At 54.8% G+C, this 19498-nt stretch overlaps 2 protein-coding genes across 4 annotated transcripts in view; one reads left to right on the top strand and one right to left on the bottom strand.

The window, feature by feature from the left end:
* MCPH1 (microcephalin 1) overlaps window positions 1–19498 on the bottom strand; it is a 178691-nt gene that overhangs the window by 73463 nt on the left and 85730 nt on the right. The gene's annotated exons all lie outside the window — the stretch shown is intronic.
* ANGPT2 (angiopoietin 2) overlaps window positions 1–19498 on the top strand; it is a 52173-nt gene that overhangs the window by 22798 nt on the left and 9877 nt on the right. Inside the window, exons 2-5 of one of the 2 annotated variants that reach the window (XM_036249626.1) lie at window positions 7446–7601; window positions 10400–10521; window positions 14856–15088; window positions 16964–17091. In XM_036249626.1, coding sequence (XP_036105519.1) covers window positions 7446–7601; window positions 10400–10521; window positions 14856–15088; window positions 16964–17091 — 639 coding nt within the window. Of the gene's footprint in view, window positions 1–7445; window positions 7602–10399; window positions 10522–14855; window positions 15089–16960; window positions 17092–19498 lie in introns of both variants that reach the window. The other variant, XM_036249625.1, reaches the window with a different exon arrangement.

The following is a 19498-nucleotide window of genomic DNA, read 5'->3' as shown; positions in this document are numbered from 1 at the left end:
CACATGCAACACACAGTGTAGTGAGCATCTGACGAGGGTGTGCAGTGGGCTAGGTGTCGTCTCGGAAGGGGAGCAGGTCAGGCCAAGGAGTGCAGACTGGGGCCGGAGGTGTGAAGCGGCCTCCGGTGCAGCCTGGTGGTTACAGGTGCAGCTCAGGAAGGGGGCGCAGCCAGGGAGCCTGCATTCCATCCTGCAGGCTGAGGTACAAGGCGGGCACCTGAGCTGCCGAGTGGCCGAGCCTGCACTGAGCCCTACAACTCCCAGGGTGGGTGGTCGGGAAGCAGGCGGGGGCTGCGTGACAATCCGGAATGGAAAGATGGCAGGTGTTGGGTGGGAAGAAGGGGTCAAGTCAGGAGGGCTTACTGGGCGAGGAAAAAGCCGCCCTTTCTGGGGGGAAGGTGTGCATGTAAGGACATTAACATCTTGTTTCTAAATTGAGAAACACTGGAGAATAGCATGTTTCCAATGAAGCCTAGTTATTTAATTTGCTAGGGGAATTAGGTCATTCAGGTGAGCAAAAACGGATGAATGAAAAGCACCAGGACATGGAGCTTTACTGAAGTGGGAACAACCCCACAACCAGGATCTTTATCGCTGGTAAGGGACCAGCATACAAATCCCAAGTGGGGAACCGTTTTTTGCAAACTGTCTGTTTTCCTTTCCCCCACCAATTTCCAGATCACTTTCCCTTTGGTAGAAAAAATAATGACGGTAATCTTGGTGAGAAGGAAGACAGTGAGGGGAACATTCTAACATGTAATCAATCTGCGTGGTCGCCTCGCAAATGGACTTATTTTCCTGTCAAATCTGATCATTCCAAATGTGTGGAGGAGTAATGAAAACCGCCAGGATGCATTTCACATGAAAACGCATACCCACGTCGTGTGAAGACGGTTCATGCTGTTGGCTAGGGCTTCCATGTCCTGACAGCTTTTAAAGACGGTGTTTGAGGCGCAACTCCTTTTCCTTAGCAAATAAAAATGACGGGGAGCAATGAGCTACGCAACTGAGACGGCGGCAATGGCCTTAGACTGTGAACCCCGTTTGGATCACCGACTCCGGAGGAGAGGGACGCGGCTGGAGGGCCCACTCTTGGAGCATGGGTTCAGAGGGGGACAGAACAAGGTCCGCGGTCCTTTCAAACCCGTCATGGGGACCCTGCCAGAGGTACTGGACCCACAAGCCAGAGTCTCCGCCTCCTTGTTGTTAAAAGGCCCCGCGTTCCTGCAGCCAGCACGCGGAGCCACCCGTGTGACCGTGTGAAAGGGGTGAGCACCCCCCCCCGCCCCGAGGCTGAAGCATCTCAGAACTGTTTTGATGAGAGCAGTTAAGTGCGAACCAAGGGCCAGGCTGGGAAACATCTGTGTGGGGAGCAGAGCGGGGAGCTGCCAGGGGCACATGTGCCCCCACGTTCCTCCCGTAAGACTTCCCCATGCTGGAATGGACTCCTGGGGCAGATCTCTCTCTCTCTCGGTTTCAGTCACAGACAATAAAAACCAGATACTGAACAGAAAGACATTTCAAGGCCAGAAACTAGCAAAGAACAACTAACTGGTCCAGGCCGAGAGCCAGGGAGCAGCAAGGTGTGTCCCTCCCTCCACGCAGGTCAGACCTGCTTCGTCTCTGGATTGGTCTCCGGCGCCTGGACGTGCAGCCGCGAGGGGGCCGCGCCACGGGGGGGGGGGGAGGGGGGGCCATGCGGGAGCTCGCGCCGTGGAAGCGTCCGGAGCCCCCCTCCGAGATGACTGCTGGTCTTGGGAGGGAAAGAAAACATTCTTCTGCCGTGAAGCTCCCAGGGGATAGAACCGGAAGGAGCAATCCTCAATTCTAGGCTTTTCTGTTCGCACCCCCCCCCCCACCCCCACGGCACGGTAGGTGGTCTCTCTGGTTTTCAGGGCATTGTAATCCTTGGATTTCAGAAGGTACTCTCATGCCAATTTGGGGATGTGCCACTTGGGGCTGTTGAAAGGCAGGGAGAGTGTGGAGCGGCTTGTCAGCCCACACGCTGGTCCCGGGTGCCCGCCCAGCACGGGAGACCCTGGGGGTGGCCGCAGGGAGCCAGTGACCGAGGCCGCTGCTGCTGTTGCTGAGACAAAACACACCCTTCTTTGTTCCTAACGAGTTCTCAACTCCGCCACCCACTTCTCCTAACACCTTCACTTGATTCACTGCCTCGAGGTGAGAACGCAGGGCTTCCTGAGAACCAGCGCACAACGTCCACTGCTCGGCATCTGCTTCCTCCCACTCGCCCGGGGCCTCTGGGCCCACAGCAGCTGGGCCGGTACCGTGTCGAATTTCCCTTCATTTTAGTGCACACATTGCACAGAGAGACTCTACCCACATATACTACGTGTGTGACACCCATACACACACATGGCACACATACACATACGTGAGATTTGCTTCAGTGTAAGATGAACTGCACAGCACACACAGACACGCGCACACGCAGACATGCTCACGCACTCACACGCACACACAGACATGCGCACACGCACTCACGACATGCTCTCACATGCACACACGCAGACGCGCACATACAGACACGCTCATACACTCACACGCACACGCAGACACACGCACACGCTCGCCATCCACTCTGTCATCTGAAAAGCCAAGAGGCAGTGACCTGGAAGGCATTTCTCATTCTATCACTTTCAAGTTTAGAAAAAGGGCAATACAGCTAAGAAATTTCACTTTTATAAATTAGGTCTTTTATGTCTTCTAAAGTCCCTCAGTCTAATTTTAACTTGGAACGTGACTTCAAAATGTCAAATTATAAACAACCCTCTCACGTGTCTGGATGGCTATAAACACAGCTGACCCAGTGGTTCTAGAAAAGGGGCTGGGGGAGGTGGATTACAGAATTCATGTTCCCCTCTAGTTACACACTTTAGAGTGTCAAAAGGTAGAATAACTTTTATTTAGCTCATAAGAACTGAAATCAATAAGGTGACTTTTATTTTTACTAGTTTAGAAATGACTGCTTCAGAGTATAGATTAAACCAAACCCCAGCTCGAGTATACCTTCAGTAGCTCTGAACTTCCCAGAATAAATCTTTCTCAACGTGATTTTTTTGCTGGGAGTTCAGTGTAACTGAGATAACTTCTCTGGATGATTTATATAGCTTTAACTTTAACCTCAAAAATTCCGTTATTCCCATGATGATGAGCGACAGAGTGGGAGTCAGGGAAGTTACAAACGTCTATATAGACGTGCGTGTAAATGGGCCATGTAAACCACAGAAGCTATGGTTTTAGAAAGGCAGGGAAGGAAGGAAAAGTGACTTAAGAAAGAACAGCCACTGCACAGCCTCGGCTGGCTGGGGCCAGGAAGGGTGCAGAGACACTGCTCTCCAGGGATTCCCGAAGTCTGCCTGAGATGCTTGTTGGGGCTGCCGGGTACGAGCGCCTCACCTTCCATACCGTCTGCCCTACTTCCATTCATGTGCAGAAGTGACAGCCTCAAGGACAAGATTTTACAAATGACCAGAGCGTTAGCCAGGGTCGTGTTTCATGCCCTCTAACCTGCCCAGTAGCCAGGGGACAACAGGGGGTGACTGTGAAGCACCCAGATCACCAGCGTGGGAAGGTGGGGAGCCCAAGGGGGTGGGGTGGAGCCTGCGGCAAGCCAGCCAAGGGAGCAGGAAACTCGGCGCTGTCACTTTGATCCCAACACCGTGTCATATCTCTCAGGACACAGCTTCTAAGTCACACCAACTAAGTCGCCCTTGAGTCCCCTCCCAGGGAGCAGCTCTGGCCGTCCCACTGCCTCCTCCCGCTCACGGGCAGGACCACAGGGGCAGGTGCTCCGAGCGGGGACCCTGTCCACTGCCTCCTCCCGCTCATGGGCAGGACCGCAGGGGCAGGTGCTCCGAGCGGGGACCCTGTGCACTGCCTCCTCCCGCTCACGGGCAGGACCACAGGGGCAGGTGCTCCGAGCGGGGACCCTGTGCACTGCCTCCTCCCGCTCACGGGCAGGACCGCAGGGGCAGGTGCTCCGAGCGGGGACCCTGTGCACTGCCTCCTCCCACTCACGGGCAGGACCACAGGGGCAGTGTGCTCCGAGCGGGGACCCTGTCCACTGCCTCCTCCCGCTCACGGGCAGGACCGCAGGGGCAGGTGCTCTGAGCAGGGACCCTGTGCACTGCCTCCTCCCGCTCACGGGCAGGACCGGAGGGGCAGGTGCTCCGAGCGGGGACCCTGTGCACTGCCTCCTCCCACTCACGGGCAGGACCACAGGGGCAGGTGCTCCGAGCGGGGACCCTGTCCACTGCCTCCTCCCCGCTCACGGGCAGGACCGCAGGGGCAGGTGCTCTGAGCGGGGACCCTGTCCACTGCCTCCTCCCGCTCACGGGCAGGACCGCAGGGGCAGGTGCTCCGAGCGGGGACCCTGTCCACTGCCTCCTCCCGCTCACGGGCAGGACCGCAGGGGCAGGTGCTCCGAGCGGGGACCCTGTCCACTGCCTCCTCCCCGCTCACGGGCAGGACCGCAGGGGCAGGTGCTCTGAGCAGGGACTCTGTCCACTGCCTCCTCCCGCTCACGGGCAGGACCGGAGGGGCAGGTGCTCCGAGCGGGGACCCTGTCCACTGCCTCCTCCCGCTCACGGGCAGGACCGGAGGGGCAGGTGCTCCGAGCAGGGACCCTGTCCACTGCCTCCTCCCCGCTCACGGGCAGGACCGCAGGGGCAGGTGCTCCGAGCGGGGACCCTGTCCACTGCCTCCTCCCCGCTCACGGGCAGGACCGCAGGGGCAGGTGCTCCGAGCGGGGACCCTGTCCACTGCCTCCTCCCGCTCACGGGCAGGACCGCAGGGGCAGGTGCTCTGAGCAGGGACCCTGTGCACTGCCTCCTCCCCGCTCACGGGCAGGACCGGAGGGGCAGGTGCTCCGAGCAGGAACTCTGTTCGCCGGCTGCCTTTATGAATGGTTTCTCTGTAGTTTTCAAAGACGGCATTATAAGCAGTATCGTGATCAAATTTTAATCATTCAATGCAATAAAAAATATTTGAGTGACAGCAAAATAAAAGCAGGGTTTCTGCCTCATGAGCTCACCATTTGGACCAATGAACGGACTGTGGCTCTCATCCCTGGATCGTTACACAAAACGAAGAAGGAAGGAAATTAAATTTTGTGTACCCTGAGTTATGCAGGCACAATGACTTTATTTTTTTATTTTACTTTTGAAATTTTTTTATTTTATTTTTTGGTCACCAAAGTTTTTAGTATTTATTTGTATTTATTTATTATTTTTTGCATTTTTAATTATTGAAAGTATTACAGATATCCCCCCCTTTTCCCCATGGACCCCTCCTCCCGGCTCCCACTCCCTCCCACCTCCCCAGCCTAATGTCTGTGTCCATTGGCTGTGCGTATGTGCATATAAGTTCTTTGGTTTATCTCTTTCCTCCCCTCCCATCCCCTTCCCTCTGAGGTTTGTCAGTCTGTTCCCTACTTCCATGACTCTGGATCTCTTTTGGTTGACAGCTTATTTTGTTCATTATGTTCCACAAATAACCGTGATCATGTGGTATTTGCCAGGCACAATGACTTTAAACGCGTAGCTTAATGATATGGGAGCAGCCTAAGTGCCCATCAATACATGAGTGGATTAAAAAACTGTGGTACATTTACACAACGGAATATTACTCGGCCATTAAAAAGAATGATACCATTTGGAACAGCATGGATGGACTCAGAGGGTATTACTCTAAGCGAAATCAGTCAGACAAACACCACATGAATTCCCTCGTATGTGGAATCTAAAGAACAAAATAAATGAATAAGACAGAAACAGCACTGGCCGGTTTGGCTGAGAGGGTAAGAGTGTAGGACTACAGCCCTGGCCGGCTTGGCTCAGCGGTTAGAGCGTCGGCCTGCGGTCCGGAGAGACCCGGGTTCAGTTCCCGCTAAGGGCACGTACTTCGGTTGCAGTTTGTCCCCGGCCCTGGTTGGTCGTGCGGGTGACAGCCACTCGATGTGTCCCTTCACATTGATGTTTCTCTCTCTCTCTCTCTCTTCCTCTCTCTCCCTCCCGCTCTATCTGAACAAAAAAATGGAAAAATGTCCTCGAGTGAGGATTAAAAAAAAAAAAGGAGGAGGAAGAGCGTAGGACTACAGACAGAAGGGTCGAGGGTTCGACTGCTTGTCAAGGGCATGTGCCTGTTGCAGGTTTGATCCCTGACCCTGGTTGGGGTCATGTGGGAGGCAACCAATTGATGTGTCTTTCTCACATCAATGTTTCTCTTTCTCTCTCTTTCCCCCTCCCTTCCATTCAATCCAGAAATCAATGGAAAAAATACCCTCGGGTAAGGAGTAACAAAAACTACAACGAAAAACAGAAACAGTCTCCTAGATGCACAGAACAGGCTGATGGCTCCTAGAGTTGGGGGTGCTGAGTGGAAAAGGCATTAAAAAGTACAGATGGGTAGTTACATAACAGTCATGGGGATGTAACATACAGCATAGGAAATACAGCCAATAACATTGTAATAATCATGTATGGCGCCAGGTGTGTACTAGACTTATTGGGGGATCACTTTGTAAATTATATGACTGTCTAACCACAATGTTATATCTTGAAACTAACAGAAAATAATATTGACTATCAACTATAATTTTAAAAATAGCTTAATTAATCCTTAAAACAGTCCTCTGACCAATCGGAAACACTATTTTATACATGAGGACCCTGGGTCCCCTCAAAGAGAAGCAACTTGCCTAGGGTCAAAGGCTGTAAAGTGGGAGCAGGTGTCCGTGGTCTGAGCCCCAGTCCACCGCCCACCCTGCATGCCTGTGAATCGTGTCGGCTGACAGCCCACGGGAGTCGCCCACACCTGCGAGGGAGAGCAGCTGCTTCCCTCTCGTGCCCTCGCTCAGACTGAGGCGAGCTGGCCCACGGTAGCTCAGGCACGTGGGTGAGGGACGCACTCGTGTGGGACCGAACTGTCGGACACATGAGACGATGAGATCATGAAACACACACGATTGGGAAGACCCGAATACCTCGAATGTGTGATGAGCTCAGTAAGGGGAAGGGGCGGGGACCTGCAGAATGTGGAGGTGATCCTGACAGCGGAGGGGCGAGTCCCAGGGGACCCATCCCCCACACTCTGCCTTGGAGTCTTCCGAAGCCTGCGTCTCGGGAAAGGACTGGAGAATGTGTTGCAGACCATGTCAGAGCAGGGGGGAGGCTGCAGCAGGAGCGTGGACGCCTGCCACCCCAGCTGCCACGGTGGGGACCCCCAGACTGTGTCCTTGCACGCTGCTGTGAGGCTGCCAGACTTTTAGTTGAATAAAATCACAAGTATTTTACTCCTAGTGATCAAAAACACACAAAGGAACCAGTGGGATTTCAAAATTAGAGCGGATTCGTTTCGGGGGGAAGTGCTGGGACCAGGGTTTCCGAGCGTCTGGCTAACGAGCACCTGCCACGGGTCCCTCCCAGCTGGAGACCTACATCCAGGACAACGTGAAGAAGGAGATGGCGGAGCGGCAGCAGAACTCGGTGCAGAACCAGACGGCGGCGATGATCGAGATCGGAACCAGCCTGCTCAACCAGACGGCCGAGCAGACGCGGAAGCTGACTGACGTCGAAGCCCAGGTGAGCGAGGTTGCAGACGCCCGGCGGGTGGCCGAACCCACAGGCCGGGCTCGGGAGAAGAAGGGGAGATGCACAGAAAGGGGGGGGCATAGCAGGAAAACAGGACAAATTAGCGAGGATTTAAGAACTTGTGGCTAGAGAGGAATTAAAATCAGTAGACACATTTTCCTGTTTAGCGCTGAGGTTAAATCATGTTTATTCTACTGAGGACATTCCGATCCCGTTCATATTCTTCACTCCTGGCGACCAGGGGACAAACGCTCCCAGCCTGATGGCACTTCTGGACGGTAGATGCTCTCTCCATCTCTACGTCCCCCACCTTTAGACGCGCTGAGAAATGAAAGGCACTGAGGCAGAGGGCCGAGCCTTGTTCTTCCATCTAATCTTCAGGTAGAGCCTGAAGGTCAAAGGCAGGTGGAATACTCAGTGGTGTACGTCTGTACAACTGCTCTGAGTCTACACCACCGGGCCTGGGAGCCAGAGCAGCAGGCAGCAGAGTGCTCGGGTCCGAGCCTGCCCACCGCTCTCCGGACTCCGCAGTTCTTTTTTTTTTTATTTCTTTTTTTTTTTTTTATTCTCACCCGAGGACATTTCTCCATTTTTTGCACAGATAGAGTGGGAGGGAGAAAGAGGAAGAGAGAGAGAGAGAGAGGGAAACATCGATGTGAAAGGGACACATCGAGTGGCTGCCACCCGCACGACCGACCAGGGCCGGGGACAAACTGCAACCGAGGTACGTGCCCTTAGCGGGAACCGAACCCGGGTCTCTCCGGACCGCAGGCGGACGCTCTAACCGCTGAGCCAAACCGGCCAGGGCCGGACTCCGCAGTTCTGACCGTAAACGAGGGCCGGGCCCACGGCTGGCTGCTCCGTCCCCTTTCGGCTTTAAGATTCTGTGGGGTTAAAGAAAGCTGGTGGGATTTCAGGCTCAGCCACACACCCCGAGGTCCAGTCCCTGGATCTTCAGGTGACAGTCATGAAAAGGTAAGACGCAGAGCTGGGGTGCAGACCCCCACGGCGCCCTGTGTAAGTCGGACCTACCAGCATTTGAAAGGCTTTGTGTGGTTGGGTCCATGATTTTATTTTATTTTATTTATTATTTTTTTTTTTTATCCTCACCCGAGGATATTTTTCCTTTTTTTGTACAGATAGAGTGGGAGGGAGAGAGAGGAAGGGAGAGAGAGAGAGAAACATCGACGTGAAGGGACACATCGAGTGGCTGCCACCCGCACGACCAACCAGGGCCGGGGACAAACTGCAACCGAAGTACGTGCCCTTAGCGGGAAACGAACCCGGGTCTCTCCGGACCGCAGGCCGACGCTCTAACCGCTGAGCCAAACTGGCCAGGGCTGGGTCCATGATTTTAAACATCTGTTGTGAAACTACGTATCACGTGACCCAGCACAACAGGAACACGGGGAGACGGCTGGAAGGAAGAGAGCCTATCACGACCAACTAGACACATCAGAATGGTCGAACCCGAGCCAGGACAGCCGGAGGCCGCGTGGTGGAACCACCAACTTCAAGCATGGGCGAGCAGCTTCCGCGTGAAATAGGTTTAAGCCCAAAGAGGGACATTTCTTCATGAAGCGAGACTCTTGTAGCTTGGTAGAGACCATGACAGTGGACGGTGAGGGAGAGCGGGTGTCTGAGACCTGGGACAGCAGAGAGCCACCAACAGCCCGGACGGAACCCACCCGCAGGCCTTCAGGGGCCACAGCAAGCACTGCGATTGCCCCTGGGTCAGTGGGGACGACATGCCACCCTCTGCACCCCTCCCCCACTGCCCCCTTTTCATGGCCTTTAGGGTTAAATAAAAGACCCGAATTTCCACTTCCTTTTAGCAACAACCAACACAAAATGTTTGGTCCCAGAGATGAAGGCCAAATCCACGCTCCAGGTGTTCATGTTAAAACCCAGCCCTGGTGCTGGCCCATGCCGTAGGTCACTCACTGAGGCGTGCTCGGTCCGGACTCACCCAGCTGTGACTCAGGACCGGGCTGTCCCTAACCTGCGGGGGCCAGGCCCGGCCTTTTATGAATGACACGGACCCCGAGCAAACAATGCTTCCTCCGAGGTCCCTCATTCCCGGGCAACAACTCTGCCGTCCACGTCCACGTGACCTCACATCCTGAGAATCCAGGACACACAGGATGTGAGTAATGGCGTCTTCCTGCCAAAAGGCAGCCAAACGCGAAAGAATTCATCCTCGCGGTGGTGGGGCACCGTGGGGCCGGGGCCGGGGCCCGTGCCGGAGGCCCCGAGCCGCTCTGGCATGGCTGTCTCCTCACGGCTGATGCGGTGCCCAGAACGAAACACGGACTGGTGATGACGGTGCCCAGGAAACGCTGGCTCAGACACGAGCTGTTTGTCGCGTGGACGCGGGACTTCTGACCGCTGCCTCCGACACGCAGGCGGGCAGCATCTGAGCGGAGGCTTTTCCTTCACTGACACTTTCTGGCACATGAAACACGACCACTCCTGCCCCCGGGCCTCACTGCACATGACAACACACGGCAGAACAAGAACACTGACACTTACTATTTGACACACAGGCTGTTGTCAGCAATATTAACACTTCTCAACATAAAGACCCGGTTGAAAAACGTGTACACACACTCACTCTGACACAGCCCAGGAAATCAAGACTCTTCTGGTAACGGAAAACACCCACAACAAGATACTTGGGTAAATGCAGAATGCTTTACTGATGCTTTCTATCATTTAGATAACTTAAGGAACACGCAGCTCTGTCTACTCTGAAAATGCTAAGCAGGAGTTTCATCTGTTATATTTAGGTGTTGAATCAGACCACGAGACTCGAGCTTCAGCTTCTGGAACACTCTCTTTCTACAAACAAGCTGGAAAAGCGGATTCTGGATCAGACCAGTGAGATCAACAAGCTGCAAGACAAGAACAGGTAACGAAAGCACAAAACGTTTTATCACCTGAAAGACCATTTCATGTGGCTGTTAAACAGAAGTGTGGCTCCCAAAACGCCGAACTTCTTAATTTAACATTTCACCAGGATCAGAGCCTCTGTGCGGGAGGGCTGGGCAAGGGTTTGGGGGTGCTGAAGCAGTGCGCACCCGCTAACGCTCCCCATTCTGCCCTTCACTCTCTGGCCCTTGAGGACCCTGTTCCGCAATCCTCCAAACTCTGCCCCCGTACTGGGAACCTGCCGCCACCACGGTGGACAGAGTGAAGCTGGCCGGCGCGTTTCCGCTCTGACCACACTTACATTGTAAACCAAAGCGGGTCTCATGATGTGATATTTACTCCTAAAACATAAAGATTAGCTATGATTATATTAGTATTTAAATATAAAAATATAAAAAATCCCAAGAAAACCAACACAAAAACAAAGATTACGGAGATTTCTCTTCCTGCCGGGGGTGACGAGGACGACTGTACCACATGCCTGGTGCTACCTTCGCGTCTCTGACCAAAGTGACAGTGACCGGAGTCCGACAATACCCTTCCCCTTCTACCTCACAATGAATTAATTACGAGTCAGTAATTCTTTGTTCTTAACCCAAAATGACGATAAACCGTCTAATATGCAATCTTGCCTGTTAATCCAGAACTAAGCTGAAACAATTCCTTCTGTTTTTTGGGGTACCAAGTTTAACTCATTAATTTAAATTTGAAAGAGCAAGTCAGTTTTTTAAAAATATCCTCTCCTGAGGATATTTTTCCATTTATCTTCTGATAGAGTGGGAGGGAGGGAGACAGAAACAGAGAGAGACGTGGATGTGAGCGACACACCGACTGGCTGCCTCCCACACGACCCGACCAGGGCCGGGGACTGAACCACAACCCGGGCATGTGCCCTGGACCGGAACTGAACCTGTGACTCTTTGGTCCGTGGGCCAACGTTCTAACCACTGAGCAACCGGCCAGGGCGAGCAAGTCCATTTCAAAGGAAACGCGTTGGGACTGTGGCAGGGCGGGCCAGCTGGGGGAGCACACCCTGCACCGAGCCCTGCGCCTTCCTTCGCTCTAACTTATGCTGCAGGGCGGACAGTCCCGCTCAGGGCATCGCTATGTTGCCCAGATACCACGTTTGCAGAGACTTGCCAAGTCTGTTGCCCTTGACCTGAAGGGGAGCTCACCCCGAGCTCAGGCACGCTGTCCGTCCTGCTGCTGTGACAGACGGACCTGCCCGGCTGAGCTGCGCTGACACGGGGTCCCCGCACGTGGTGGAATTCCTCTGTGTGAAAGCTGCACCGCACGCAAACGAGGGACCCCACCCCCGGGGGGGGGGGGCTGCGCTTTCTGATCACTCTTGCTTCTGCAAGTCTCACGTCTTGTCCACACAAAGGCTCCACATTCCCCCCGTTTAACTCACAGTGACCCGTCAGGCTCTGGCCCACTGTTCTAATCCAGTTTGGTACGAAATAAAACGTGAACATCACATTTTCTCCATAAAACCCCCTTGTCAAACGTATCCAACAAACTGGAACTTCAGGTGACTGGCTCCACACCTGGCCGGGGGTCTGACTGGAGCGGCCCCAGAAGGGCCTGAGTGACCTGCGGTGGCCCAGGTACGGGGGGCACAGCCTCCAGCAGCCCCCTTCCCACAACACCGCCCGAGACAGGCCTCCACCTGCGGGGACGGCCGCAGGATCACGTGCTCTTTAGTCATAAATATGCAACAAAAGGACCACAGTGAGCTTTTCTTTTCCACCACCAACCGTAAATAAATGAAGATAAGAAAACTGTGCCGCAGGAAGTCTGGCCCTCTGTGTTTCCAGTGCCTTGAATTCTGACTCAGCTGAGACTGCACTTGCAAGAACGTCGCAAACGTGTGAATGTTCTGCCCGTGACAGGCATCATTTCAAATCAGCTTTGGGGTTCCCCCGAAGTACAACTGCTCTCTCTAAGGAAAAGTTTCAAGTGAAGTATTTACCAGGGTCAACATTTTTCTTAAAATCGCCACTAGGACTCTCAAACTCCCCAGCTGAGGCAGCAAGGTCCTGTGGGCTGTCCATCTCATCAGCCCTTAACGCTGTCCCTTCGGAAGACAGGTGATGGACACTCAGAAGAGAAACACTAGTCAGCCTGGGCATTTCTGCTGCACAGACCATTCCCCACACCTCGCACCTGACCACGGACGACGTCAATTAAATTCCAGCTCTACCCAAGCCCAGCTTTTACGGTGATGATCAAATCTATCATCTTGCATCAGGAAATCAAGTAAGATGCTGACGAGCAAACCTTTCCACGAGGCAGGTCCCCCTCCTGCCCATCTGCTCCTAGCGCCCCTCACCGTGCACCACGGTGTCTGTGCGACGGATCAAGTTCCTGCTGCGAATTTACACTGTTCTCACCTGCTTCATCCTGTTCACACTGGACCTTCGAACAACTTGGGGGGTAAAATCCATATATAATTTTTGACTCCCCCAAAACTTAACTACCCTCTGGAGTCACAGGGGATTAGTTCTAGAAACCCTCATGGATCCAAAACCTGCGGATTCAAGTCCCCTGCATACAATGACATACGTCAGTGCATGTAGTCAGCCTCCTCCACAACCTTGGACAGAACCCAGTACAGGTAGTTGTTGAAAAATCCACGTGCCAGAGGACCCACAGTGCAAACCGGTGCTGTTCGAGGGTCAGCTGTATATCATTTTCTCTCATTAAGAAGATGCCAGTGGCGACGACCGAAACTGATGTCACAAGCCAGTCCCGGGTCCCGGTCTGCCTCTCGCTCAAGGCGGCCCTGGAAGACGACCTGAGACCCCCGAGGTCCTGAAGGCTCTGTCTTCACCGAGGCCGGTGCGCTCAGAGCCCCTCTGGCCCGCGATGACCCGAGATCGGGCCTAACTCTTGCCCTGACGATGAACCCTCTCCAGCGACAGTGGCAGAGCTCCGGGAGAGACGGGCTCAGGTTCTGGAGGGAAGATCTGCTCCTGAGCGCTTTCCTGCTCCTTCACGCCCTGGACCACAGCCACCGTGTCTTTCACAGAACATTTAAGGCCACGGAAGGCGACACGGTTCTGCAGGCAGGCAGACAAGGGGCAGAAACGCCCTGCGTGATTTATGTCCACTGTTCAGGCGCTGCAGGAGTGTGTCCGAGGCATCGTGCCTGGACGCTGAGATCCTACCAGCAGTTTTAGGTAGAAAGCAAACGCTTTATGCATTTATTTTCAGGTTACCCTTCTCCTGCTTAGGGTCAGTCATCTTGGTTTTTAAAGGAATGAAAGTGACGTACAAATGGGAAACAGTAAGTTAGCTTGAGAGCAAGAAAAACATTAGGAAAGGACAGTGGAAAGCGGACGTGGTCAAGCTGATGCCTAATGCGAACGACCACATTCGGGGAACGCAGGGCGCACCGATGCAAATGACCGCGCCCCGGGGACGCAGGGCGCATTGACTCCGGCGCTGACAGTGTCTCACTCCGACTTACGACGGCCCCGGGCTGGGGTGCACATACGAGCTGCAATCGCGTTTCTAGTCACACTGACCACACTGAAGGTTAATGCTTACAGTTACAACCTTCAGTGCGTGGTCAGTTCCGTGGGGAGTCAAGCTGCTCACGGGGGTGGAGACTGAGAAAACGTTACTGCCCCAAAAAGGCAGAGCAGAGTTAGAGTACGTGAAGCAGAGGGGCCTCGGAGACCATCCAATCTAGTGCCTTCGTTTAAGACAGATTTATTTCCGTAGCGGCTACTCACTGAGATCCAGAGAGTGGCCAGCCTGCCCAAGTACCGCAGGTGGTCACGTGAGGGGCCAGGTGCTCAGCCTGGGCTCTTCCCACTGCCCACATGAGCTCCAATGCCCAGGGCGCCCCCCTTGTCCACATGCCTCTGCAGTGAAGTAGGGTCTCCAAATGCCCCATGTGGTAACCCCGACCTCCTGTTCTCACCAGGGCGCCCCCCCCCCCGTCCACGTGCCTCTGCAGTGAAGCGGGGTCTCCAAATGTCCCATGTGGTGACCCCAACCTCCTGTTCTCACCAGGGCACCCCCCACCCCCATCCACGTGCCTCTGCAGTGAAGCAGGGTCTCCAAATGCCCCATGTGGTGACCTGACCACCTGTTCTCACCAGGGCCTTCCTCCCTGTAGCTGTAGCTGTGTCACCTCGTGTCACTTCATGTCACAGCTACGGTCCAGGCTCGGGAGCGAGCGCGAGGCCCCGAGGGCTGCGGCCCCGTCTGCACTGCCCTATAGACGCCTGCAGGAGGTGACGAGCCGGGCGCGGGGCCCAGGGGTCCTCAGCACACCTCGCTAACTGACCTCTCCCTCACCAGCTTCCTGGAGAAGAAGGTGCGCGACATGGAGGACAAGCACACGGCCCAGCTCCAGTCCATGAGAGAGGAGAAGGAGCGGCTGCAGGGGCTCGTGTCCAAGCAGAGCTCCGTCATCGGCGAGCTGGAGCGGCAGCTCGAGACGGCGGCCGTGAACACCTCGGCCCTGCAGGAGCAGCAGCGCGACCTGATGGAGACCGTGCACAGCCTGCTGACCCTGATGTCCGCGCCCGGCTGTGAGTGGGGCCCGCACCGCCCCGGCTCAGGCTCAGCGGCCTGCAGGCGGAGGAACTCTCAGGCACACAAAGTCCTCATCCTTCAGGGAAAGGCCCTCGTTCTCGCACGTGCATGACCTCAACACGTTACAGGGTCTTGACGTAGAACCAAGTGAAAAGGAGAACATGGAAGGAAGGGGGGATATATTTATACAAATTAATTATTGTGAAGCAAAACAGCCCGATCATACTTTTGATTTATGGGCATCAAAGAGCCTATCGGAGTTCATTCCATCCTTAACTGGACATATGAGGCCGGGAGAGGTGATGTCCTAAGTGGGAGAGCAAGCCTGGACCCAGAGGGTGTGTGCAGACCAAATGAGACGATGACACCTGAGTGACTGGCGTGACGCTGGCCCCTCCACCACGTCCTCACGTGTGTCCTGCCCTCGCGGCGCTGGCTCATCCCCCACGGAAGGGCTGCATCTCGTCGTTCATTAGAGATGTGACACACAGTCATCGTGCATTTTTAAGTTTTTTCTTAAACAAATGGGGTCTAGTTCCTGCTATGGTTTATCTCCTAATGTCCTCTCAAATATGTACTCTTCAACACAGATACATTTACATGTGAATCATGCTGAGATACTTGTCACTGATAACTAACACGTTCTCATACTCCCCTCGAGTCGTGCAGTTACCCCAGTTTTAACAGAAGCACTTAAACAAGGTTTCCACTTCAACAAGGACACGCAAAACTGGCGGCGCCACTGGGGTGCTCGGCGGCCGGTTTCACACCAGGTGGGCAGTTCGCCACCTGTGTCCTCCAACAGTCGCAAACGCATATAGTTTAGGAAAAGTGCATTTTTGTCACTTTCACAGAAAAGGAACAGACACTCATTTAACATTGTCTGGGGGGGACCAAGGCAGTGTGAGGTGTGAGCTTGGGTCGGCCAACGCAGAGAATTATGTGGCTTGGATCCCAGCTGCACAAGGGAGCAGACGGAGGGCAGAAGAGGCCCCGTCCCCCGTCCACCTGTGATGCCCACACCAGCCGCAGATACCTGTGCATGGTAGAGCTCTCCAATGCAATGCCAGGAAACACCTGCGAGAACACGCGCACACATACATATGCGCACGCACGTGCACACATGTGCACACACACGCACGCATGCACATACAGGCACACACACACATACACGCACGTGCGTGCACGCAATACAGGCACGCACACATACACATGCACACACACATGCACACACATACATACATGCACACACACACACATGCACACACTTTTTATTTTAATGTGGCAAAAGGGATTGGAAAGTCTGAATGTTGAAACTGGAAAGAATTTCATAGTCTTGGAATTTTTAGACGTAGATGAAGAACTTCTAAGGCACAGATACATCCACGTTAGGTCCCCCTTTCCCACAAACTCTTATGGGACAGTGGCTAAAAATCCAAAGGACAGTGAATGTCTTAACCCAATAGTCTGAGGACACACATAAAGACGTGGCCTCGGAGGTATGAAAAGAAGGGAAAGCACGAGCCCGCCCGGGCGGGAGCCGGCCTAGGGCCGCGCAGCACTGCTGGGGGACGCTGTCAGTGGGCGTGGCCGCCTGTCCTCCTGCGGGACTGTATCTGGTCCTGCGCAGATGGAAGGGTTGGCACAGTGGCGGCTGAAGTGCTGCCGTACACGTGGCGGCTGACAGAAGGGGGTGCAGATCAATACAAAACAGGCTGGAAGAGGAACTTTTTTGGTAAAACACTGCATGTCCTTTTCAATTACTACAAGAATTCAAATGCTATAAACCTTCCCAAGTGAGTGCAGCTTGAAACCCCGCCTCCTCTCTTCCCAGGGACTCCATGTAAACGCTCTTCTGTTTCTCACAGCAGCTAAGAGCACCCCCGCCGCCAAGGACGAACCGGTCATCTTCAGAGACTGCGCGGAGGCGTTCAAGGCAGGCCTGACCACCAGCGGGGTCTACACGCTGACATTCCCCAACTCCACCCAGGAGATCAAGGTGAGGTGCCCCTTCCAGGTCTCACTCCCGGCTGCGAGTGGTCCCCACAGCCCGGATCCGGCCAGGCGTCACTCACAGGGACAGCGGGCTGCAGGTCCAAGCCCTGTCTGTGCCCATCGCTCAGCACGCGACGCTGACGCCCTGGCTCGTCCAGCCCCCACACTCCCCTGGCCGTGGGCTTGGCCGTGTGCAGTCAGCTGTCTCCCCTGAAGTGTGACGCTCCCCGTTATGTTGAAAGAAAATACCTTCCAATACCAAGAGCCTGAATAACCACAGTTGGTCTTTCAGTCGTTACTTCAAGTAACGGTGGTACTGCACCCCCAGGAAGGGCTCACCAGCTGCGCGGTCCTCACTGCGCGAGCGGTCACACCTCCTTCCAGCACACGATCAGCCTAGGCACACGCGGCGCGGCGCAGCTGGAGCGAAATCACACTGCCTTGGGGACACCCGAGGTGAGGCCGGCTCCCCCAGGGCGCCTGCGGCGGTCTGACCCACGCCGGGCACGGGCAGGTTCACGCACTTGTGCTTGTGCGCCATCGGTGCAAACGCCAACTCAGCGGGAAAGACCTGCAAGGTCTTGGTTTTACTATGGAAACCGCGTCAGCCTTGTGGACCTGCTGGAGGGTCTGGGACCCCCGGGAGCACACAGGCCACGCCCCAAGGCCTCAGGGGGAGGCCCCTCTTGCCAGGCTGCTGTGGGCGGGCAGGTCAGCACAGTGCCACAGAGCAGTGCGTTGTCTTCACCAGGACAGGCGTTCACTCTGGTGCGGCCCCACCCCCGACCGTGCAGGGTGACCGGCAAGCCCAGCAGAGCCTGCCGTCAGGGGGCGCGAGAGCCCGACTTGGCGCACTGGTTCTGGACTCAGTACTGGGAATACTCAATGTGGCTTTCCTAGAGGTCTGATGGGCTGGGATAATACTATGAGAATCAGTTATACACACGTGGGAGGACTGTGGATAATAAATGCAGATAAACATGTTTGCATCTAACTGTAAAAGCAGCTACAGAGAATCTAAGCTTACGGGAAAGGCACTGGATACTGTATCACAGCGGAAACCTCAGAGACCCGGGGCAGTGTTCTCTCCTGGACTCGGTGTCATCCTCAGCACAGTACTAAAGGGAAACTTTCAAAGGATAAGCATGACAGGCTTGAAGACATGGGGTTTGAAAGAGCAACATCCACCTTGATTATGAATTCAAAAGACAAACAATGTGTTCCTGAAGATAATACTTTCCAAAGAAAGCTCTCTAATTCATTCAGGCTGCTTTAAACCAACCCTGACATCAGCTCATGTCCCTAGAAGCAGCGGGGGAGAGAAACCCCAAACGCGCTGTGCGGACGAGACGGTGATGAGCAGACCTAAGCTCAGCCTCTCAACCCCTCTGCACCCTGCCTTCCACGGCAGTCCTTGGGGTGCTGCGGCCTGTGACCAGAGGCTGGGCTCCTCTGGCACAGAGATGAGGGGACAGACAGAGTGGTCGGAGGAGGGGACAGACCAGAAGTGACCACCACTGACACAAGCCCAGGAGGACAATGGCCACACGGCTGCTGCTGGGCTCCCGAGACCAGCCCGACCGGCACATGACACACCCGCAGCATGAGGGGGACACAGGACTCCGGGACGGCATGGGTCTCTGGTCGCAGCTGGAAACATTACGACCCACGTCCGTGTAAACATCTGCGGTAACTCACGCACACGGCAGGGAGCAACAATCTTTCAAGCCTCGATTTCCTTATCTCTGAACGAATGGTCCAGATTAAGTTCCTTAGATTCCCTTCCAGACTTAAGACCCCATCATTCACAATCTGATCTGGGACGAGGAAATCGCATGGGTTTGGGTTTAAATTCTGGCTCTGCCAACTGGTGCCTCAGAGTAAGTCACTCACGCTACGTGAGCCCTCAGACTCCTGATCTGTCATGTACCCGACCCCCACCCCATCTTAAAGAGTGATTCGAGGTCACCGTGGAGGTGCAGCCCCAGGTGGGACTTGGCACCCACCATCCGCCCAGGAGCGGGAGTCGTGACCACTGCGCGTGCCCGCAGACCCCAGGAGACCACAGCTCGGCGTGCAGGGCACCCCTTTTGCCCTGCTGCAGCCAATTCAAGAAATGAGCGTTCAGGAGGTCCTCGGGCCTCTCCGAAAGGCCCAAATACTTCAACTTGAGTTTTGCAAACCTCGTTGGGTTGTTCCGCATAGACAGACACTGAAGGATGGCAAGTAAGGGAAGCCCTCGTGTGTGTGCTGGTCGGAGACACGAGCGTTTCCTTCCCGGGTTCACGGGACACCTGTCTCCTGACGCTTATCTTCGTGTTGGTGTCTGCTGGCCTCAGAGCTGGGGCGCGGCCTTGAAGTCGGGCATTACTTGCCGAGACGCGTCAAGATTCAGAGCAAGCCCCCCGGGC

The sequence above is a fragment of the Molossus molossus genome, unplaced genomic scaffold, assembly GCF_014108415.1.
Source record: "Molossus molossus isolate mMolMol1 unplaced genomic scaffold, mMolMol1.p scaffold_m16_p_9, whole genome shotgun sequence".
NCBI lineage: Eukaryota > Metazoa > Chordata > Mammalia > Chiroptera > Molossidae > Molossus > Molossus molossus.
Note: the sequence above shows the minus strand (reverse complement) of the source record. Positions and strands in the feature narration are given on the sequence as shown.